Source organism: Pollicipes pollicipes, unplaced genomic scaffold (genome assembly GCF_011947565.3).
Source record: "Pollicipes pollicipes isolate AB1234 unplaced genomic scaffold, Ppol_2.1 Scaffold_6138;HRSCAF=7277_pilon_pilon_pilon, whole genome shotgun sequence".
NCBI lineage: Eukaryota > Metazoa > Arthropoda > Thecostraca > Pollicipedomorpha > Pollicipedidae > Pollicipes > Pollicipes pollicipes.
The window spans coordinates 9,970,828-9,993,314 of record NW_023596818.1 but is presented as its reverse complement, the minus strand read 5'-3'; the positions used below and the strand labels follow the sequence as shown (position 1 = coordinate 9,993,314).

The following is a 22,487-nucleotide window of genomic DNA, read 5'->3' as shown; positions in this document are numbered from 1 at the left end:
CAACTCGACGAATATATTCCATTTAGCCTGCAGGACGGGGCACATATGATTGGGCTATTCGACGCAAATTTTTACTCACGAACACAAATCCATTTGTCATACATGAGCTGGATATATTTTGCACAATCATAAACATATCAGATATATCTAAACCCCGTATATTCGTAGCCACACAAATGATGCGTGCAAAGGCCATTCTTTTTCGTAAAAAAGCTTGGAGCCTGAAGCGGGCCGGCAATTATTAATGTGCTAAAAACATCTAAATTTTCATTGGTTTATGGCACATATGACATCATTTTTCACCATTAGAGCACTTTGATTCGTAGGGGCGTGAGGTTTCTCTTATTTTGACGTAACTAAACACCAAAATTTTATAGCAAAAGAAATCCACTTTCGTAGCAGCTTGCCACATCAACCCGCGTTGGACTGTTTCCGCCTGTGTGGTGACCGGGCGTTGGGGGTGATTTGCGTGCGGATAGTTCGGGAGGCTGGGGCGGCCGTTGAATTGGCGTGTCTCAGTGATCGATGGGAACGAGTTGTTGTTATTGATACGCATCTTCCTGTGGTATTTCTGTCCGTTTGTGAAGTGTAGTTTGCCAAGATGGTGTTGGCTGCGAGTGCAGACATATGGATAGAGTATGCTGCACCGATCACAGTGGTTACTTTTGTGCTCTTCGCTGTGATCGTATTTGTGTATGGTATTGGGATAGGATTAAATCGCAAACCAGCTGAGCCAGTGTTTTTAGATTTTCAAGCCCCTCAGACTGCAAAAAAGCCAAAGAAGAAGCAAAAGTCTAAGAGTGAAAAGAAGGTGGGTGAAATAAGTTCAAGCCAGTATGGGGAAACTATGGCAGGGACATTGGTAGGGTTCTTCATCCTGCTTTCATTATGCCTTTGTGCCACTTTGCATCTAGCCTGACATAATAATTGGGATGACCAATGCTATCTGTGTTGTGATGATACCATGGATTGTTTTGCTCTAGGTTTTCAGTGAGGGAAATGTGTGATTATATGTCTTAACATATTGTTTTAAACAAAATGCTGAAAGGTCTGCTCCAGAATATAGACAAGATATGAGAGATCCAGTGATCAGTGGCCAGTTAGATTTCCAGACATCTGGTTAAAATCTTGTGTAATTATGAGCTGTTCAGTTTTTAGGTGAAGGTCTGTTGTCTTTGAAACCATCTCAAATCCCTGAGTTCTTGGGAAAATATTTACTGAATGTTGTAGCATATAAAATGTATAATCTAGTTGTATGGCAAAAGTATTGCTTCAGCAAGTTATGTTGCTGTGTCATAGCCAGGTGACATTCAGCACCATTGTAAAATCAAACTCAGACTGGTTGCTGTGTTTGTGATCCGCAGCTAATCTGAACATTTTAGGTAGAGCAAAGGCTCTATCGGGAGATGTATCATGGAAAATCTGTCTTGGCTACATTTAATTTAAGATATTGGTTTCAGACTTATATATCATGTTGCAGGCATCTAAGATACCTAAAGGAGTTGCATCTTGCCTTATATGCACTGCCATCAACTCAGCAAATACTAACTTTGAAACATTACTATGGGATGGCACATTGCTACAAGTCTCTTAGGATGGCACCCTGCTACATCCTTTTTGTCAGATTTGCATTCATTTAGGATATGTCCCGACCCTCCTGCAGGCCGTGAAGAAGCTGGCTGAGCCTGCTGCAGCCAAGCCAGAGAGCTCAGAGAGTGTGTCACCGACCGACAAGCCCAAGCCAAAGGAGACTGCAGCCCCAAAGCGGGACAAGGCAGCTGATGACTGGAGCCAGGTGGTGCCGCGCCGTGCCAAGAAGGGAGCGGCCGAGCCGGCGGCGGACGCTGCGCAGCTGGAGGCGCTGACGCTGGCCGGTGACGCCAAGGCTGAGGAGTCAGCAGGTGGGATGGAGGACGGGTGGCAGCTGGCCGGCCGGCCGGCGCCGAGATGAGGCGTGGATGGTGGTTTGTGTATCTTATTCAGAGTGAATTTTTTCTGAGAACCTTGTGGAGCACTCATCGACCTGAAAATAACTGCCACGCTGACTGGTGCTTCTAGAAGCAGCAGTTGTAGTGAGAGGCGCTTCGGTTTTTGTCGCTGTTTGTCGTCGACTTCTCTAAAAATCGCAGTCCGGCGTTGATGTCGCTCCCCGGCAGTTTCAAGCCACGTACTAGCCAGACGTGCTCGATTTACAAAGCGATCTTTGTGATCTAGATCAGGCTTTGAAAGACCCGATATGATCTGAGATCCATGCTTGGGATGCATGATTACAGCTAATCTGATTCCAGGTCAGGTCATTGGTTACCAGTACCGGTAATAGCCAAATTTGGTAACCTGCGATTAGCGAACTGGGGACCAGTAACCAAACCATTCGCAAATGGCCGTCCCCATTACAGCGTCGCCCTGCGGCGCCTATCACAGCTGTGTCCCACAAGTGTTTCCCCTATTGTTGTGGTGGTCTAGTTTGCGTGCGGTGTTGCGCAAACTCCACTAGCAGCAAAAGTAATGGGCATGAGAAAGCTCCGTTTCCCGCTAGACTGGTGAAGGTGTTCCGCGCAGACGGAGCTGGGATTGAGCGAACCGGTCGGATCTGGCTCGCTTGGGTCGAGAGTCTATGTCAGCCAAATAGCTCAGTCGCTGCCCTTCCCAGCTCCGGACTTCCCGGAAAGGGAGAGCGCGCTTCGAGACACGTGGCTTGTGTGAGGGCGTGCGTCGTTATCAGTTTTCACGGATGGGGTATTGGGGGCAACACTTTCCCGGGGCTTGTGCGCCTGTCCTGTTTGGGCCTGGCAGTTAACTGTATTTGAAGTGCGTCGTGTGCACTCGGAGCCCGATGGGTGTAGTCATATGTAGTTTTCGAATTTTCATACTGTCAGTTGCAAGTTGTTGATCGTGGAGCGTTACTGTAATATTCACACAATGCTAATAGCGTCGTGGGCTCGGGAAATCATTACGTCAAGGACAAAGATCATTGACCAAAGTCAGCTAAAATCCGCGTTATTACGCAACATGTGCAAAGGTTACATCCGAAGGGGACGCAGTGGACACAGTGAACTATCGCTAGTAGTACACTCGTAGGGAGTCACGAAATTTCTTACTGGTTCTTGTGGTAAACCTGCTGTGGTATCCTTGTATCCTTGTTTGTATTCCTGTTTTTACGGTGATGCATTTTCTATGCAGTGTGGTGCTTTTTCGCCTCCGTGGCGTGGGGAAATCATGCGGCTCAGGTGCACCCGGCACAAGAGCTTGTGCGCGGTTTGTCCCACTGGCAAGGGAAGGTTATTTTGCAGCTGTTGGGCCGGACACGCAACGGCCGGCTGATAGCAGGAAAACGGTACCTCGCGGCCCCGTCTGGCAAAACAAGGCCGAAGGCTGAGATATGCGATGTATTGGAACGAGAGCGCAACTTGGGAGATAGGCTAAGGGGTTTGCTCGGCAGGTCGCTATCATATCTGTGACGTGTCAGCTGATATCGAACAGTGACGTCACCGCAACACGAAATGGGTGCTGAAGCATCGGGATGATGCAGGTTAGGGATCGTTTGGAAATTACGGTACACATTTTTGGCCATTTGTCGATCCTCGCCACCTGGTTGCGCAGTGGTTTCGCTGGTCGATCTCGCCGTCCTTTTCTGTTCGCGCCGTGCTAAACGTAACGTTGAACAGGGTATCGTACGTTCGGCCCCGAGAAGAGCAAGAAACAAAAAACGGACGTGTCGCATGGCTTGAGAGGAGGTTGACAGTGTTGGCCTTAGGGCTTTATATATTTGAATAAGGGTTAAGCTTGATATCCAGCCGCACCTGAGCGTAACATGGCGCTGCCTAGCATCCTCCCCGGTGTCATGCTTCGTTTGTGCTCCCATCAACCCCGCATCTCCTCCCTCTCCGTGCGTAACATCATTTGTGGACGGTCCGCTTCCCTGATATTGTCATGCAAAGTTCTTAAGTGTAATAGTTCAGTGTCAAATATGCACCAGAAGGCAAACGATCAGTATTGGGGTTGAACCGCCGCCAAAATTCGCTGCCAAAAACTGCTGCTGGAAACTGCTGCCAAAAACTGCAAGTATCAATAATACAAAAATGCAAGTTATGTATCAATATTGCCCCAAGAACCGATTGCAGCATGGGGAACCAGCAACAGAAGAAGGGAATCGTTCAAGGCATATTTTCACTCGTATGCGCATGATGCGTTAATACTAACATGATAGGCGTATAATTGTATTTAGGACTAGCGGGAAATGTGCCTTTCGAGGAGATACAATTTCACGTGACTGGTCCGTCGCGCCCAGCATGAATTCAAGCGGTTTTTGTCCGAACGGTCTGTGCCACTCTCGCTTCAGATTCGGGCATTGCCAACGCCTCGCCCAACAAAACCAAGAAGAAGAAAAAGAAGGCCAAGTCTTCGCAGGAGGAGGAGGCGGCGGCAGCGCCGGCGCCGGTGAAGCCGGCCGCGGAGAAGGCCGCCGCCGCGACGAAGCCGGCTGTGGAGAAGACCGCCGCTCCCAAGTCGTGAGTGCTGGTGTCCGCGAGCCTTGGCCGGCCGGCGCTCTAGGCGGGGGTGCCGGGCCGACCCCTAGCGTGAGGCGAGGTCGAGACCGCTCGAGGAGGAAGCACCGTCGCTTGAAGTGTTTGTCGGCGCGGCGTCGGCTGTGCCGTGCTACATTGGGAATGCGTGACGTTAAAGCTCCCAGGGGATTTTAGGTGTCGTTTGCGAGGCGTCTTAAATGCATCACCAGCCCTCCCGCGTGCGTCGTTTTGCGCTGATTTTGAATAGTGAGAGAACGTCTGTAGAAGGGGATAGGGCGCTCTGTACAGGGATTGTAAAGGCTGCGCATAATTACGAAAGTGTGGAGGAATGCCGTCAAAACCTCTGGCCTGTGAATTCGAGGGGGACTGCCGCGTTGTGGCGCAGCACGGCTTCGGCCGGGACGCGACCTGACCTTGACCCGTTCCAGCGCCGCCCAGCCGAGGACGGACGAGTTCACCACCGTCTCCAAGAAGAAGAAGGGCAAGAAGGAGGAGCCGCCGCCGGCGGCCAAGCCGAAGCCGACCGGGCCGCTGACCCAAGATGACCTCTTCAGCAGCGGCAACGGCAAGCGGGTGCGTGCGCGGCGTATTCGCCGCGCTGCGAATGTCGCAGTGGTGCGGCGGTTAGCTCGGTGACTGGGCACACTGCTGTTATAAATGTCAGTCACGGGTGTAGATAACAGCGGTTGGCTCATGTTTTTGCTTCACTTCGTGACAGTACCTGCGGGCTTAAACGCTGAAACGGCTGAAGAGCTTCACGCGCGCATGGTGCGTCAGTGGGGCATGTGTTGCTGGTGTGTTTTCAGATCGATCCCAACTTTCTCAAAAAAGAAAATAGTCTAGAAAGAAATGAAAAGAGCATGGGCCTGGGAACATCGTCCACAATTGGCAGTTGGCTGGCAGCCGGGGCAGAATGACGCGCTGGAAGGGCTCGACTGGAGCGAGCTCCAGGGCAGTGGCACAGGCCGTCCAGCTGGCGAGGCGGCGGTGTCGACTTGGCGCGTTGTCGCTCGCGTTGGGGTCCGCTGTGACCGTGCCCGCCACCGGCCGGCAGATTCTGAGCCTGGAGGAGGCCATGGCGGTGGTGCTGAAGCATCAGGAGGTTGACCAGAAGGGCCCCGAGACCCCGGCGCCGGCGCCCAAAGCCGCGCCGCCGGCCCCCGAGCCAGAGCCGGAGCCGGCCGCCAAGTCGAAGGCGAAGCCGGCCCCGAAGCCGAAACCGGAGGCTGAGCCGCCTCGTGCGGCCGAGCCGAACAAGGTGAGGCGACGCCGGCTGGTTCGGTCTGAAGGGGTGCCCGAGGCGGGTCGGGTGCCCCGTGCACGGCAGGGGCGGCGAGTGTCCGGGGCGTTGCACTCATGCTCGTGCGCTGGGTTGTTGTGCTCGCGAGCTCTCGAGACTGCGCCTTGTTCCCCCGATAAGGGGAGTCGGGAGGGGTTATCTTCGCTCCGCTGTGATTCAGCTCGGTGTCGTCGGTGCTCTCGTGGTACGTTCGTTGGACGGAGGCTTGCCTGTTGCCGTTAGGCGCTACGGTGTGAACGTTGGTAAAAAATGGGGTCATGCAGAACAAACATACCGTAGGGTCGCGATTACTTATCACCGATTATCAGTATCTACGAGTTGGTGGGGATCCATCCAGAAATGAATGGCGTTGTCAAGTCTCTTGCTTTTTGGAGAGGGCCAGGCTAAAATCGGACGGCGAATCAACTTTTACAAGCCCTCGCCAGATCAGCCGTCCGGTAATGGTCGCCACCGTAAGACGTGCCCCCATCCTCCCGGCGTGACCGGGGGATGTGAATGACGTCGTACTCCTGTAAGGAAACTTATAGGGAAAGGCCTGGTTTGGTAGGAGTTTGTTGCAACCCAGCGGGGTCCCGACCCCGTGGTTGGCGCTGTCCGCCGAGCCGAGCGGGCCGGCGCGGCGGGACGTGCACTCTGACGGTGTCGCGCCGCTGCCGCCAGCCGGTGACCATCGAGGAGATGATGGCGCGCCTGCAGGCGGGCGAGGACATCACGCAGCTGACGTCGGCCCGGCCGGCCGCCGCTGCTGCCGGCGAGGCGGCGCCTCCGGCCGCCGCCGCCGCCGCCCAGAAGTCCGAGCCCAAGGCCAAGCCGGCCGCGCCCGTTAAGCAGAACGCGGCTTCCGACGCACAGGGAGGTGGGTACGGGAAGCCATTCGTGGGCTGCTGCTCGGTGCGCTTTGGCGCGGGAGATTGTGCGCAGAGGCTAGGCAAGCGTCGGTACTTGTGGCGCTTTGGAGTTCGCCGTGAGATGCATTGCAATTGTCATGAATCACGTCTTTGTCCAGGCAAGGCAAGCTCGCGCCGTGTGGGTGTCGCCCGTTGCTCCTCGACTTACGTGCGCCGTAACACGGCCGGGCGCCGTGGACCTCACGCCCGCCGTGCGCCCCGCAGACTCCTGGACCGAGCAGAAGCCCAAGAAGAAGAAGAAGAGCCGGAAGGACTAGCGGCGGCCGGCGGCGGCCCGGCGGCATATCAGCGCGGCGTCACGAGGCCCGGGCCGGGGCCGGGTCTTCCTCGTGTGCGCCGTCTGTGGTTGAGGGCGGCGGCCGGAGCCGAACGCCCGGTGCGCGCTGTTCCTGTTGTGACGGTGGGCTGGATCGGGTGGGGGTTGTTGGTAGGTAGTTGAAGAGTTGGCGCTGCCTTTCGTGTCGCTGCGTGCGCGGCCAGGCGGCTGCTGCCGCGTTTCTCCCGCCTCGAGCGGCACGCGCAGGCCTCTCCCGGCAGGAGCCGCCTGGCCCGTCGTTTTGCAGGTCGCCGACAGGCGGTGCCGGGAGCAGTGCCAGCGGTTCGAGAGCTGGCCGCTCGCGGCGCCACCATCGCACGCGTTTTCTTGGGTGTCGCTGGCGTGCGGCGACCGCCTTTCCGTTTGTTATCTGTCCATCACGTAGCTTCTTCCACTGAACTAGGTGCCAAACGCACGATAGCACCTATTTTTGTATGCCGATTTACGGAGCGACCGCGATAGGCCGGCGACTTCACCGCGAGGGGGAATGTCGCGTGTCCAAATCAACGTTCGCGTCTGCGCCCCCAAATGCGTGCGGCGCGCGGTTCAGCTTTCACCAGAGGGTCAGCCCTGTGCAGCGTCCCGACCCCCTGTGATTCACCTGGGGCCCCCGGCGGCCCGTGACTGGCCGGCTCCGTTCGCGCACGTTCACATTCCATTGGCAGTAGACGGTGCAGCCTCTGCCCAGCGGCTGGTTGTTGCTGTTGACCCTGACAGGGGTTGGTCTTGACGGGCCGGGCCGCCGCCAAAGACCATTCCATGAGCTCGAGCGTCCCTGGACATACGCCCCCTTTCCCACCCGTTGTTAAGAGTGCAGCCGGTTGAGGCGGCTCGCGCATGCGCACGCATTTGACGAGTTGTGCAATAACGTGCATACTTAAACAGCGGACGAGCGAGCGCCCCACGCGTGCCCATAACGACTTGGCATGAATTTGCACATAGGGCGTCGGTTTTTAGGCTAGGCGTGTTGAAATGTGCAGCACGTGCCGCCATATCGCCACCTAAATTATCTTTTCATATTCACTGTTGGGAGTCGCACTGAGGATACGGCACCCAGAGTTTATCAGCACGGGGTTGGTTTGCGAGCCGGCGGCGCGCGGTCTGGAGTCGCGCGGGGTTCCGGTGATTGTACTCATCTGTAGGTCGGGTTTTCCGGCCTGCCGGGCGGACTGGGCCCCGGACAATCCCAGGCGGCCGTCGGTGGGTCGTCGTCCCCGGGCGGCAGCCGAAGCTCGTCGGCCTCTCCGGCTGGGCGGCTGGCGACGCCCCTGCTTTGGACGACGCTGAAGCGCCCGCCTCCCTCCCGCCGCGCCGTCGGAGACGACCGCGCCTGCCGCCGCTCCAGCCTGGCGGTCGGTCTGCGCGGGTCTCGCGCCACTGGCCATGGGACGCCGCGCGCTGGCCGCCGACCGGTGCGGACTTCTGCGTTGTCCGGCTTGGAGCGGTGCCGTCATGTCGCGCGACGGCCGCGGGCCTCTGCTGCGGCCTGGGGGCGCGGCAGCCGCCCGGCTCCGGTGCGGACCGGCGTCGGGGAGCGTCGGCACCGCGGCCGCCGGCGGTGGGGGCGTGAGAGATTGCCTGCGGGCGGCGACGTGGACTCGAACTCCGCCCGGGCGGTGCTGTGTCCTGGTAGCCTCCAGACGGTGCTGGCCTGGACAGCATCGCCGTGCCCGAGCAATGGTGAGGTGTTGTCTATTGATGCGTACTATTATCAAGCATATATTTATATCCCAAATGGTGGCAAGGTTCGTGGTTGATCTGACTGTATTTTTGCAGCCGTAAGGTGTCGGAGGAGCCGATGACACGGGGAGTCCCGCTGTTTGCGTTTGTGATTGGAGGAGCGGGGCGACGGTGGGAATCTTGAGTATTACCGCGACATATTTTTTCCGGGATGTACAGGTGGTGTGTTGTCTAAGCCTTCCTAATTTGATACACAGTGACTGGGGAGCGCTTTGTTTTCGTTGGACGGTCCGGTCAGAACGCCTGTCGAGGCCGACAGTGCAGCGTTTCGACTGCGCCTGCGCGGCTGGGCGAGCACGTTGCGGCGAGCAGCTGTTTATCGCAAGGAACGATCGCGGTCCGTGCAGCACGACGGCGGACTCAGAATGCTGGTGCATCCTGCTGATGCGGTGCCAGATGTCAAGTGCCTGCTTGTTAGACCTGTTGCGGCTGTTCTCATGAATGATTTAGTTGGCTTAGATGGGAGAGGGGGACTCGAAGCTACTAAATTCGAAACGAAGCGTAAATTCAGACCTGAAGCAAGGCTACGTGGTCTATAATAGGAAAGACGACAGAAAGCGTGCTGGTGTTGAATGGCTGGTGAGGGAGTTCCAAATAGCGAGGCAACAAGACCGGAAGCCTTGCATTCTCAGATCAATAGACACCACGTTAGAACAGTGACAAGTCCCGGATGAGCACAAGACAAAACGACGACTAGAGACTTTGATCACACCTTTCATTTCAGTGCACGCGTCGCGTCAGTGATTTTTCCTACCGGGCCACGAATCACCGATGTTGGCTCGGGTCCGGTGGTCGTTTTCTGCGCCCTGGATTTCTACGGAAGGTGCGTGACCCGAAGCTGAGATTCAGACCGCTCTGTAAGCCATCAATCCAGCAAACCCTTCGGAATTATCCGCGCCCGCATCGGTGTTTTGCCGTCCATAGTCAATCCGGTGGGCACTTTTGAACTTGAACCTGAACCTGGACCTAAAGGCCGCTACCGAACGCTCTCACGGAAGCCCAGTGGTCGGCGTGGTTCAAGCACACAGTTGGCTCGAGCCTCCTCTAGGTCGTGGAGGCCGGCCCGGAGCGGCGCTGGTTCCTGGAGCTCTTTACGAACCCCTCGATTATTACATGGCTGCTAGGCTAATCAGCTTCAGGGGCGTCATCTTGTATGGTTTCCTAGGTTTAGCTTTGGATAGTGACTACACGTGCAGGGCGGTGCTGTTGATTCACAGGGAGTAGTGCTACACGTAGATTCGCATTTTTTGTTAAAATTCAACACCTCGCGAGCATGTAATTCGCGATATATTCGTACATATGATCGTGAAACACGGCATCTCGATAAACTTCGTAAAGAATTACGCCGCTCATTACGCTCAGAGCTTTCGCCATTCGAGTGCCATCCGGCCACTTAATCTGCTCGGTGTCCAGACCAAAGTCTAGCCCAATATCACGCGGCACGCCACTCGCGTGCTGGAGCAGGAGTCAGGGAACCTCCAAAGCTTGGTTGTAAGCTTCCCTTTTTCTGCAGCACTAAGGACATTGCAGCCAAGCGTCACTGCTGTGTACAGTTTTGGGATTTCATGCCGGCATATCTGTTTTATCATCGCTACGCGGTTGAGACGGCTCCTGACGTCCCCGCCACGCACCCAGTTGCTAGTCGGAGCCTCCCGCCCCACCCGCCCCGTCCCCACCGCCCCCCCCCCCCCCTACCCAGTGAGCAGGCCGTCGTCCCCGCCCGCGGCGTGCCCCGCCCGTCGTGGCCCCAGCTCGGTGTCACACGTCGTCGGGCAGCGCTTGCGCCAGCATCAGCGCCACGTCCTCGGTCCGACGCAGCACGCGCGGGGTCTTCATCTGGCTCCAGTGCGCCTGGCTGCGCGCGGTCATCGCCTGGCGCAGGCGCTGGAAGGCGCCCGACGCCACCTGGCGCACGCGCGCCGGCCCGATGGACTCCGAGGCGCGGTAGCGGCGGTAGTTCTCCAGCGTGCGTTGCAGGCACGTGTCCACCTGGGCCGGAGGCACGGGCGGCCTCAGCGATGTTGGGCATAGGGACAGGTGAACACGGCGCTCGAGGCAGATTGCTCTAGTCTGCTGCGTAGAAACTGAAGTGGTAAGACAGAAGTGATAGTCTTATTCCTCGGAGCAAAAAAAAAAACAACAAAAAACAGGAGAATGGAGATGTAGATGTGTTGATAGTTCGGCAACATGCCTTAATCGGAACGAAAAGCAGAAGTGAATAACGTTATTACTACTGTCTTATCTATGCAAATAGCGTTCCTCGTAAATGCGCTTACCGACTTGCGTAAGTTCAGATGGTTGTCGCAAGTCGCAAAACTCGCGCGTAAATTCAGGTGCGTTCGTGGTAGACGTGTGCTTGTCATTGTCGACCGAATTAAAGGATGTCTCCAAAAACATCGTCGATATCATCGCGGTAGCCCAGCCCCCAAAATTCACAGGAGATGCCGACCAACGTGCACGTGAAATGTGTGCCCATACGTTGTCCACCCAGCGATTACAAACCATGGCCGTCTGCTCCTTGGTCAACGCCGAGCCAGTCGTGGCCAGGAAAAAGAGGTAGTATGGCGCGGAGCCGCTAGATGTCGGGTCGATCAGGCTCTCGGCGGCGGTGAATTCGACCAGCGTGGTGTCGGGCCAGCTGGCGGCGGCCGCCTCCATCGCCTTGAACAGCGCCCGCTCCGACACCTTTTCACCTTTCACACTCAGAAGCTGACCCGCCCTGCCGGCAGCAGAGGGCAGGCGTCAGTGGGCGGAGAGAGAGGGGGGGGGGGGGGGGCGAGCTTTATAAAATTCGCTGAGGCCAAATTCAAGGACCAAATCCCCTCTAAAATCTCTGGTCACACTAACAACTTGTAGAAAGCATTTTTAGAGGGGTCATTAAAGCGTCGTATTGGGAGGTGGCATACAATGGAGAACCAAAGACCCAGGGGGACGTGAGGCTCCGCCCATGTAATTGACGTCACCGGCCTAGAGGGCCACGCGTCCAATGGCGTCTCCTAGCCCGGCAGTACCACACAGAATGTCTGCACAGTTCGAGCAGCAACGGTCGTGAGTGACAGCCGCCGTCAGCCAGACCCCGGGAGAGCGCAGAAGGGACCGAGACGGCTTTCGAAGTTATTCGAGTGCTAAATGCGACTGTCGCGTTCAGTCCAGGCCTGGCGAGCTGTCAGTCCGTTCAGCCAAGGTACCCGTACCAAGAGCAGGTAATTGCATTGAAGCCGTATGTAGCCTCGGAAACGTCCTGGACAGTTACCAGTTGCTACTACCCGTCCACGATTCCAAGCCTCCGTTATGATTTATGCTAGACCAGTCCGCACCCTCGCCTCACCGTCAGCCCTGACCGGCCTGCACCGCCGCCCCTGACCTGTAGCGGAACTCCACCACCGGTGCCTGGTTGTGGAAGCCGCACACCCGCACCACGTCCCCAATCCTGTAGCGGTAGAGACCGGTGGCGTTGGTGACCACCAGCTCGTATTCGGCGCCCACGCGGACCTGGTCAGCCAGCAGCAGCCGCGCAGCCAGCGGATCCCACTGGTCCTGCTGGTCCTGCTGGTCCTGCTGCTCCTGCTGCTCCTGTTGGTCCTGTTGGTCCTGCTGGTTTCGCTGTTTCTGTTGGTTCTGCTCTTCCCGCTGGTCTTCCTTGTCCTGCTGGTCCCGCTCGTCCCGCTGGTCCCCCTGTTCCTGCTGGTCCCACTGTTCTCGGTCGCGCCGATCCTGCCGCTGGTCCTCCACCGGCAGAAACTCGAACAGCGTGGCGCGGCCGAGCAGCGTGAACGTGGGCACGGCGGCGGCCGGCGCCAGATTGATCCCAAGCCGCGCTTCCGTGCTGCAGTAGGCCACGTCCAGCACCGGGACCTCGCCCAGGTAGCGCCGCGCCAGCCGCGTGTACGTGGCGCCGGCCAGGCCGCCACGCGCCGCCTGCACGAAGCGCAGACGCGGCCACACGCGCGCAACGATCATCTCGAAGCCGCGCCCGAAGTGCGCGCGCAGCTCGGCGGCGCGGCGCGGAGCCGGAGCCAGGTGCGTGTTGACGCGCGCCAGCAAGTCAGGCGGCAGGAGCAGGTGGTCGCCGACGTGACCAGCGGCCAGCTCGGCCACCAGCGTAGGCCAATGCCGCTCGAGCGTGTGCATCGCCGACAGGAAATGCTGGATGAAGTTGCAGAACATACCGTGCAGCTGCGGGTCCAGCAGCGCGAACAGCAGCGCCAGGTAGACGGCGGCCACTTCCGAGTGAACCTCCTCGACGCAGGCGGGCGTGGCGGCGCGCAGCTGCGACAGCGGCGACCGCTGCAGCATCAGCGCCAGAGAGCAGATGGGCTTGCCGGAGGCGCTGACGGCCGAGCTGGGCCGGGACGTGATGCCCAGCGTCCTACCGATGGCGCCGCCGCCGAAGCGCCACTCGGCTGGCGCAAACACGCCGGCCGTCACGCCTAAGAAATGCCTGATCTCGCGGCGGCACACCGGCACGTGCTTGTTGCCGCCGGTGGTGCCCGACGACACCCCGAACAACAGCACGTCGTCGTCGGCGAGCAGGGCGTCCTCCTGACCACGCTCGGCGGCGGCGATGTAGCGCGCGTAGTGCCGGTACTCGGTGACGGGGTGGCGGGCGCGGAAGTCTTCCAGCGATCGCATGGCGGCCAGCTGGTGGTCCCGACCGTACTCCGTGCCGGCGTTCACGCGCAGAGTGCGCTCGATCAGCTGCCGCTGCTCCTGAAACGGTCGCGGCTGCTGCGGTGGGACGCGGTGGTGCTGGTGCGCGGCTGGTGCGGTGGTCGCCGCGGAGAAGTTTCGCGCTAGAGCGTCGCGGTTTGGGGATAGGTTTGATCAAGACAAGAGCCCATGTTGAAGCTTTGTAGAAATTCAAAGGGGCTTTGTGATTTCATTCTTTCGATACAACGACACCATCGAAAGAGTGAAAGGCCTGACATCATCGTTGGGGATGACGTCATGCCGTCATATGACGTAATATGAAACGTTGGGGATACGACCGCGTGCCTTTAACAGGAAAGTTCCCCGCATGTTGACACGTGGTGTTGACGTGATTACCATTCATTCGTTTTGACTTTAATCTTCGTCGCTTTCGGAGGGCGCCACAATACGGCCGTGCCACCCCGGCAGTTCGCGGAACAGAAACGACGACACACAGCAGTTATAAACACTGATAGATGATGCCTTCGCTCCGTCAAACAGCACACATGATGAATCAGCTGCCTCGGCGATATGCACAGCATGACGGAATCCATTTAAGAATTACAGTCCGCTGAGAAAACATGTCGCCGCGAATACTCTCTCCCATCGCCACGCTACTCATCACTGAATCCGTCCACGGATTTTTCACAGCCAGAGTCTGATTATAAACGCACCTCTCGCATCTGGAAGCTCAGCCTCAGAGGCAAGCGACTGTCTCAGTCTACACGCGGGTCGACGGTGGCCACGTACCTCCATGAAGTTCCGTGTAGTCTGCTCGAAGCGCCAGCCGTAGTATAGGGCGACAAGATCCATTATTCTCAATACAGCGTATATCCGCAGCTGGCGGCCGAGTGACAGCTGGGAGGACCGCTCCCGCCGCAGGAAGTCCCCCAGCAGGTACAGCACGATCGCCAGGCCCACTGCAGAACAGCGTGGAGGGTGGCTCTGGCTCAGTTCAAGGAAGGCAACTCAATACTAGTCCTGAGTCAGCTGATCGGCTGCCCAGCTGATCGGCGCACTGATCAGCGCGCTGCCCAGCTGATCAGCGCACTGATCAGCGCATTGCCCAGCTGATCAGCGCACTGATCAGCTGGGCAGCTTGACGTCACGTATCACACAGTGAACTCTCACTGACAGGCGTCAGTCATGGGAACAAAGTCAGCTTCGGTCTCGATTTCACCAAGCTGTAGGTTCCCTCGTATTGTTTTGGGGTTGGGCTTCGGATCGAGTCATTTCCACAGCTGACTTCGGCTTCGTGCCATTTTAAACGGTTGGCCTTTCATTCGGTTTCTTTTTCTTTTGTAATTATAGTTACGGTTACGGTTTCATGCGACCTTAAACGTTGCAATAGGACCCACTATTTTGGGGAAAATGTCTTGAATTTTAAGGTAGCTTTCCGGCCTTAAAGGTAACCTGCAACCCTCAAATGATTCGCGGGAGGGGCTCTAGGATCCTTAGGACCACCTCCCAGGTCTCAGGTCTCAGCCTACTCAACCTTGGATGTGGGTGGTGACAGTTCGGGGGCGGCGATCAGCGTGGATAAGGCGGAATGTGGGTGTGTTTACAGACTTTTTGAAGTGGAAAACAGCATCTGTTTGCCAGAACTTAGGTATGGATGAGTGAATGTCACCACCATTGATGCATATCGAGTGGGCCAAACATGGCAACGTGGACCACAGCCCAATGTCAGCTATCTCAGAAAGATCAGTCCGCTGTGTCGGCAATGAAACGTGTGAGACGGCGAGAATGAGACCTTTTTCTGAAGAAGTGAGGATCTCATTTACTAAACGGTAATTGGAATCTACCTCTTTCACTGGCTTTGATCTGCAACCACAAACAACAAGAGCAAAACGTTAAAAATATCAAAGAAGGAGAAAGTCAATGTCGCGCATTGGCCGCCATTTCACACAGCCCAGGCCGGCGGTATCGCTGAATCAAGGTCCAAGTATTCCGGCTCCGGAATTCGCACTAACAGCACGGGGCACTGTGCCCTGCAGGGCACAGTATCTGATTATCCTTGTGCAACGTCGTAAACGCTTACCAGTGAAGGCCAGAGTGAGTTACTGTTGACGCCGTTATGTTTCGCGTGGCAGGAGAATTAAATGCCCTGCTGGACAGCTGCCCGAGGGATGTGCTCTATCCTTATTGCCGGGATTGCATTTGCCGCAGTGCACTGCCACTACACCACTGCAGTAGCGCAGTCGGAGCGCTGAGTGCATGGACACCGCGGCAATCATGCAGCGATCAGTTTTCGAAATCGGCCAGTGCTGTGGTTTCGCTGCGAAAGGGCGGTGCCGGGCTGCGCGGTCCGTGCTTCAGAGCTTACTCAGCTAACAGTTTGGCGGAAAGCGATTTCGCACGATAAACGATTCGTGACGTCCAAATGCGTCGAATGTCACCGTTTGAAGCATGTCACATCGACGTGAGAGGCAAACACAAGCCCGTCTGGGGCTCGATAGCCGTCCGGCGTGAAAACTAGCCGCTGCTGGCACTTGACCTTCAGCTTCAGGGCCGACCCAGCTCAGTCTCCGGCTGGCTCTTCGGGGCACAACGGGGCATCGTTGAAGGGACAGATGGGCATGCTGAACGGGCCCTGCAGAGCGCGGTACGGAAACGCAGCCAGCACCTGACTCTCAGAACGGACGATCAGAACTGACAGGACGGACAGGAGGCTCAGAACCACTTCTTAAGGCCCTACTTGACGAGGGCTGGGGCGATATCTGGCTGCTTGGCTGTTCAAGCACGGGTACATTATTCGGAGTCATTGGAATAGTAGTAGTACGGACCCACGCAAGCTTTCCGGCATGCGGCGGGCACCACATCCCGCCTGGAGCCTGTTTGCGACGCAGGCGGGCGCTTTTGCGACGCGAGCGAGGCGGATCTCAGGTCACGGAGGTCGGCGTGCCGCCCGCCCAGCAACACGCGTCTGCATACACGGCCCCGTCGCTGGCGCGGCACGGGATCACGGGACACGGAGGGGTCACTGCGGAGGCGGAGGGGTCACTGCGGAGGCGGAGGGTTCATTGCGGAGGCGGAGGGGTCACTACGGAGGCGGAGGGTTCACAGCAGAGGCGAAGGGGTCACTACGGAGGAGGAGGGGTCACTACGGAGGCGGAGGGGTCACTACGGAGGCGGAGGGTTCACTGCGGAGGCGGAGGGGTCACTGCGGAGGCGGGGGGTTCACTGCGGAGGCGGAGGCTGGTGCTGTGCAGATCGATACCAGCCCCCGTGAAGGCCGGAGTCGTGATGTTGGTTGATGACATCGGTTATGCCAACGTGCCAAGACAACGTACAACGCCACAAGGCATTGCAGCCAGTCGCGTCATTACTGGGCGGGGGCGAGCAGTCCGACACCGCCACAAGGAAGAACCAGAGGAGTCCAGGGGTCTCTGCCCAGCCTAAGGCTTAGTTGCCGTTTGTGAGTGATCTCGTAATCCAGAATTCTTAAGTTCGAGTTTCAGGACGTGCGCTATCAGAAGCGGAGCCGGGGCTTTCTTAAGGGAGGTCGGAGCTCAGTGAGAACGCATCACGCGGGTTTAAAGGTTCTCTTGCGAGCGATCTATGGCGAAAAATGAAAAACGCGGGTCTAAGGAGGCATGGGGGGGGTCATTACACCCCCCCTCCCCCCCCGCCACTTGGCTGTACCTGAGGTGCACAATGCTTTACTAAGTCAGCATGTAAAGGTGTCCTCAGGCGGCAAAGTCTAAAAAACTACCACTCAGTACCCAAAAAAGGCAGTGGATGTAGGGAGAAAATAGCATCGCCCAACCACAGCCCGAGCAACAGAAACTGCAACGTATGCATGTGAAAAACGAAGTTACTGGCGGATCGAGCGCCGTCTTGGTGGCCCACTGCCCATGCTGGGGGAGGGTTCTGACCCCTCTAGCCAGGTTCTGCTCGCCATTTTGCCCCCTCAGCCGACCTCGGGTCATGGCTGCCTCGAGACGCCGCGACGTCGCCATCATCCGGGGGAGTCCTGGCACGCAGTATGTCAATTTTCGCTTATGAGTTACCCCGGCCTCCGCAGCCTGCGCAAAGCTTCAGGCAATGTTCGACGTGGTGTTCTTGATTGTCAGCGGTTTCATACTGTTTCATCTTTCTCTGGCAATGTCCGGAACGCAGCGGGTCGACGTTCAGGAAAACCTTGAGGTTATCTGATTTGATCTGATTTTGATTTTTATTTGTCTCTTCTTTGGATTTTGGACTGGCTCGGGCGAGGGTAGGTTTAGCCTCTTTTGCTTCCGCTCCCCCTCCCCTCCCCTTGGTTACGTCTCTGGTCTCCCCGATAGCGAACCAGCTAAGTATCTCAACATGTTCATACCGTGTGTGGTGACGCGGAACTGCGGCGCGGTTCTGCGGATCGAAATACGATATGTTTGTTTACGACAGGCCTGCCTGTTGAATAACAGCACCAGATGGCTACACTCCAAGGTTATACACCTATCGTCTGTTTAAACAGGCGTTTTTGGCGCGTGTCAAAAGCGCGCGTGTAGCCCCAGGCTGTAACCTCGCGTCGAAAACGTTTCCGATGCGCGTGACTTTTCTGAATTGGTCGTTCTTCTCGACGGTAATCGTCGCTCCACACATGTTGCGCTAACCTCTCCCGCCTTATCCTGCACAGCCATACTGGACATCCGTTCTGGAATTTTCTGTGTAGCTAAGGTAATTTAGGCTGACATCTGGATTTTATGACGTAAAAGACAACGAACAAGCTGTCTCTACTTCACAATTAAGCATCTCCTGGTTCACGTTACGCCTTTTAACCGGACTAAGAAGCTTTGGCACCACCTTAAGCTGTTTTAGTATTTATTGCATGTCAATTGCACTGCATGCGAAATTCTGGACATTTTCTGCGTTCCGACTTTCCTTTGTCTAATAAGTAGAGGGCGAATAATTTCCATGACAAATGACGTGATCAATTTGCAGGTAATGCTTTTAAATGGAGTGTTCCACATTTGTATGGGTCTTTGAACTGAAACAGCCATCTTGAAGCTCATTCGGTGCAGCTCACAGCCTGTCCTTCTTTAGACCTAAACCCCTCTAGTTTCTGAGCTACACGCCCGCGAAGATGTGCACACTTTTTTAGGGAGACTTTTCAAGGTCACTCAGGCATCCATGACGCCATAATCACGTCATTCAAGTTCTGACATGCCATCAACCAATGGCGATTAAAACAAAGAAAAAGATCATTCACGAATCGTTCATATCTGGTGTTCGTGAGCACTATTTCTAGGCAGACCGAACGTCAGTTGGCTCTTAAACAATGTTGTGCAAGGTACGATAACGCAATCAAACAATGACGTATTGAGGGGCATGTGCACTAAGCCGAGAAACTGCGTTATCTAGAGCAGCCTTTTCTACTTCAATGTATACCAATAGCTACAAGAGAAATGATATCATCATATCTGATATTTCCTTCAATATCTTCAAACGCGGAACACCTCCTTTAAATATATTTTTGGCGCGCGTCCGATGGTGTCCGACACGCGAAAAAGCCGTTGTAGACAGTCAACAAGCATTTGCACGCTTGCTTTGCTGCGCTAAGTCGAAGAAGCTGCACTTTTAGATTATTTATCTTTTGCAGTTTGATTTCCGGCTCTAGGTGTCTTGGTTGACGCGGTATCGCGGAACACGTAAAAGACGGTCGGAAATGGCCAAATTCATCTTGCTCGCTCGTGCACGCGTGACACACAGCTCGTGTGACATGGAGAATTATACCACGTGATTGCCCGTTCGATTCCCTATCAATGCATGCCACTCTTGAGTTGGTCCGCGCCCTGGGTACGGAGATGTGATACAACATCGATAAACCTGTCAAAAATGGCAAATTCATTTCTGGAGGACGTAAGTGTGACACGTTACCAGTGCGTACGCACACATAGAAACGCACGACCGTCTGTTAAATCCTTGTCGTAGCATGCCAGTCGCGTATCGTCACATGCCCTGAGTGCGGAGTCGTGGCGTGAAGCGTAAACACCGACGGAATGAGCAAAGAGCATCTTTACAGCTAGCGTGCACGTGAAACGTGACTCATGCGACCTCACGTCTTATATCACGCGATTGCACGTTAGATTGTTTATTGAAGCATGCCGTTCTCGAGTCTCTTCGTGCCCTGGGTGCTGAGCTGTCGCAAATAAGTTCAGAACCGTCGAAAATAGCAAGCTCAACGTGCGCTATGATACGTGTCACGTACGCCATGATACGTGACACGTACGCCATGATACGTGACACGTACGCCATGATACGTGACACGTACGCCATGATACGTGACACGTACGCCATGATACGTGACACGTACGCCATGATACGTGACACGTACGCCATGATACGTGACACGTACGCCATGATACGTGACACGTACGCCATGATACGTGACACGTACGCCATGATACGTGACACGTACGCCATGATATGTGACGCGACGCCAGCGTGTGACCGATGATTGTCACATATACCCGTTATAGCGTATATATCAACGGGCAATCATATATCATATATAGGATTGCCCGTTATATTCCTCATCAAAGCATGCCATTCCTGCGTCGCCCTAGACCATGGGTGCCAAAAATGAGACAAGAAACGTGAGCGGTCGTTGAAAACCGAAAATCCATCTTGCCCGCTCGTGTGATCGCTACACGTGACCCATGTGACCAAAACTCGATGCCATCCAATGGCCCATTCAATTCGCTATTGACACATGCCACACCCGAATCGCTTCGTAACTTACCGCCGAGATGCGGTGCGAATCTGGAAAATGGGCGTAGACTTTAAAATCCTGCATGTGACACATTGTGCGTGGCACCGAACCGTTCCGAAGGGCACACTTTTCCATTTGATACCGTATCGAAACGCGCTTCTCTCGGTTCGCTTCATGACGTGGGCGTTGCGCCGTCGAAAAAACGTGTGCAACCATCGAAAATAGCCAAATCTATAGTTCAACACGTAAGCGCCATGACACGTGAAACGTGTGACCAATAATTGCCCATCTTGCCCGCTCCTTTCCTTGTCAAAGTCTGCCACCCCCGAGTGCGTCCGTGTCCTGGGTGTCGAGATGTGGCACAGAACGCGTAGACCCGTGGAACAGAGCAAAGTTCATCTTCGTGCACGTGGCACGTAAGACGTGCGACCGCACCATTTGGCTCATTTTTCGTGCCACTCTCGGTTCGCTCCAACCTGTTGTTGTCGAGATATCGTTGCGAGATGGCGTAATCGGTCGGAGGCGTTGAAATACAGTGACATGTCACGTGTGTATCACATGTTAAGCTACCGGGAGACGGGTAGCACCGTTCGGTAGCGGCATAAAATAGCCGTTACGCAACCAATTACCCTAGGCTCATTTGCGAGCGGAATATTAAGAAATATTATATACAAAAGGGTGGTGAATAGGCAAAACGAATTGGCAAACAAGCTGACGTAGTTTTCAACACTGAATTATGAATAGTTTTGACGGTAGAGGCTTGTATTCAGCGCTGACTCTAAAATTGTGCCGCTCGCAACTTCTCTTGCAATTTGCAGCGCAACGGTGCGTTACAAAAACTCGGAATGCACGGTAAAATTGTGACTGCAGAAATTAACAATGTCAAGAAACAAAGTGCATGCCTGCATTCGCACTGGGTAATGAGATGTATCCCAAAAGGTAAAAGCCTGTCGTAAACGGTCCGTTTCATCTTTGCAAACAAGTGTGCACACGCCACGTGCATTGGGGCACCACACGCTTACCAGCATCCGATGGCTCATGCGATTGTCTATCTAGCAATGTAATTTTCATGTCGTTGCGACCCTTTGTTTTCAAGACATGGCTGCGGGAGTGCACGCGTGTCGGGCCGCCGGGCGGTGGTCGTGAAACTTGCGTCACTTATGATAAACTTTCAGGAATTTCGCAACATTTTGGCGCCCACCGCGCGCTTATTTTGCGAAATGCAGAATTATTTTTTGCACACAGGTGCACTCTGACAGCAGCCCTTCGTTGCGCGAAAATCTCACTAAAAAAGTCCTGACCACTTAGCCTGATCCTAAAGAATCGGTGGTGGACACACACACGTTGTTGCTTTAGTATAATAGCAGATTCAGAGCCCAGTATTTTGCAGCCGCCAGATCCACTTCCGAGATCAAAGATCTGCTCAGAGCGTAGCTCTACTCACCGGTGGCCGCCACCATCAGAGCCGCCATGGCGCCGTCGTGCTCGTGGGCTGACTGCTGCCGGAAGCCGCGTCAGCTCCCGTCCGGCGGTGGTTCCCGCCGACGCCGGCGCGTCTCGCAGGCCGGCCCCGACTGCAGGGCGCCCGCCACCGGGCGGGTTGAACCCCGGCCGCGCCCCCGGCCCGCGCGGCCGGCCGCAGCACCGCCACTTCGCGACAGGAGGCCGCGGCACCCGGCCGGACCGCAGCGGCGGCTGGGCTGCGCCGCGACCCCACTCGGCCGGCGCGGCTGCCCGTGGGCGCGTCCCACCTCGCGTAGAGATGCAAAGGGAGCGCCTCAGTCCGAGAAGAGGTGCAAGACTTCGGTAAGCCGCCATGCCGGATCCCTTTCGCATCGGTCCCGACCTCAGCACGCGTTGCACGAGCTGGTGCGTGCCGGTGCTCGAGCGGCGCCGAAGCCCGTTTGTGCGGGTTGAATGCAGGTGCGGGAGGATCCATTCCGTATCTTGAGGGGTGCTGCTCGTGGCTCGGGAGCCGTGGGCCTGGGGCAAATTCTAAGTGTGACGGCTCGCAAGGCATTTGAGCCCGAACATTCCGGACCGCGGGCATAGCAAATTATTCAAAAATTAAACGTTTTAGATCCCGGTAAGTACATCTTTGGTGGCTTGCCTCCCCGTCCCACTTAAACATGCTTTTTCACGCCCATGGTAACCGATGGCAGGTTTTTAGAGCTACTGCGCGTCGCCTGAACCGGTGCTGTCAGGCTTGGGCTGGACATGGGTTGCACAAAACCCCTGTTCGTGTAGTTTATTTCTGAATTACATTTATGGATTTCCCCCACAGCGAAGAAATATAAATGATGAGACCATG

At 55.9% G+C, this 22,487-nt stretch overlaps 2 protein-coding genes across 2 annotated transcripts; one reads left to right on the top strand and one right to left on the bottom strand.

The window, feature by feature from the left end:
- Positions 1-341: 341 nt before the first annotated feature.
- LOC119105827 (brain acid soluble protein 1) lies at positions 342-8,997 on the top strand. Its single transcript, XM_037229369.1, has 7 exons — positions 342-811; positions 1,664-1,901; positions 4,340-4,508; positions 4,955-5,099; positions 5,581-5,784; positions 6,487-6,682; positions 6,939-8,997. Exons 1-7 carry the CDS (start codon positions 602-604, stop codon positions 6,989-6,991), a joined length of 1,215 nt encoding a protein of 404 aa, XP_037085264.1. The 5' UTR covers positions 342-601; the 3' UTR covers positions 6,992-8,997.
- Positions 8,998-10,529: 1,532 nt separating this feature from the next.
- On the bottom strand, positions 10,530-21,716 carry LOC119106175 (putative indole-3-acetic acid-amido synthetase GH3.12). Its single transcript, XM_037229784.1, has 5 exons — positions 21,621-21,716; positions 14,230-14,399; positions 12,155-13,500; positions 11,293-11,509; positions 10,530-10,779 (listed from the first exon to the last, which is right to left on the bottom strand). Exons 1-5 carry the CDS (start codon positions 21,646-21,648, stop codon positions 10,549-10,551), a joined length of 1,992 nt encoding a protein of 663 aa, XP_037085679.1. The 5' UTR covers positions 21,649-21,716; the 3' UTR covers positions 10,530-10,548.
- Positions 21,717-22,487: the final 771 nt, after the last annotated feature.

Bases quoted from the DNA above. Each gene is read 5' to 3' on its own strand.
- LOC119106175 (XM_037229784.1), bottom strand. From the start codon at position 21,648: ATGGCGGCTCTGATGGTGGCGGCCACCG. The intron at 13,501-14,229 runs GTACGTGGCCAC...CGACCGTTTCAG, and splicing joins CTACACGGAACTTCATGGAG to GAGCAGCGGCAGCTGATCGA. The intron at 10,780-11,292 runs GTTTGTAATCGC...CCTCCGGCCCAG, and splicing joins CCAAGGAGCAGACGGCCATG to GTGGACACGTGCCTGCAACG.
- LOC119105827 (XM_037229369.1), top strand. From the start codon at position 602: ATGGTGTTGGCTGCGAGTGCAGACATATGGATAGAGTATGCTGCACCG. The intron at 812-1,663 runs GTGGGTGAAATA...ACCCTCCTGCAG, and splicing joins AGTCTAAGAGTGAAAAGAAG to GCCGTGAAGAAGCTGGCTGA. The intron at 5,785-6,486 runs GTGAGGCGACGC...CGCTGCCGCCAG, and splicing joins GTGCGGCCGAGCCGAACAAG to CCGGTGACCATCGAGGAGAT.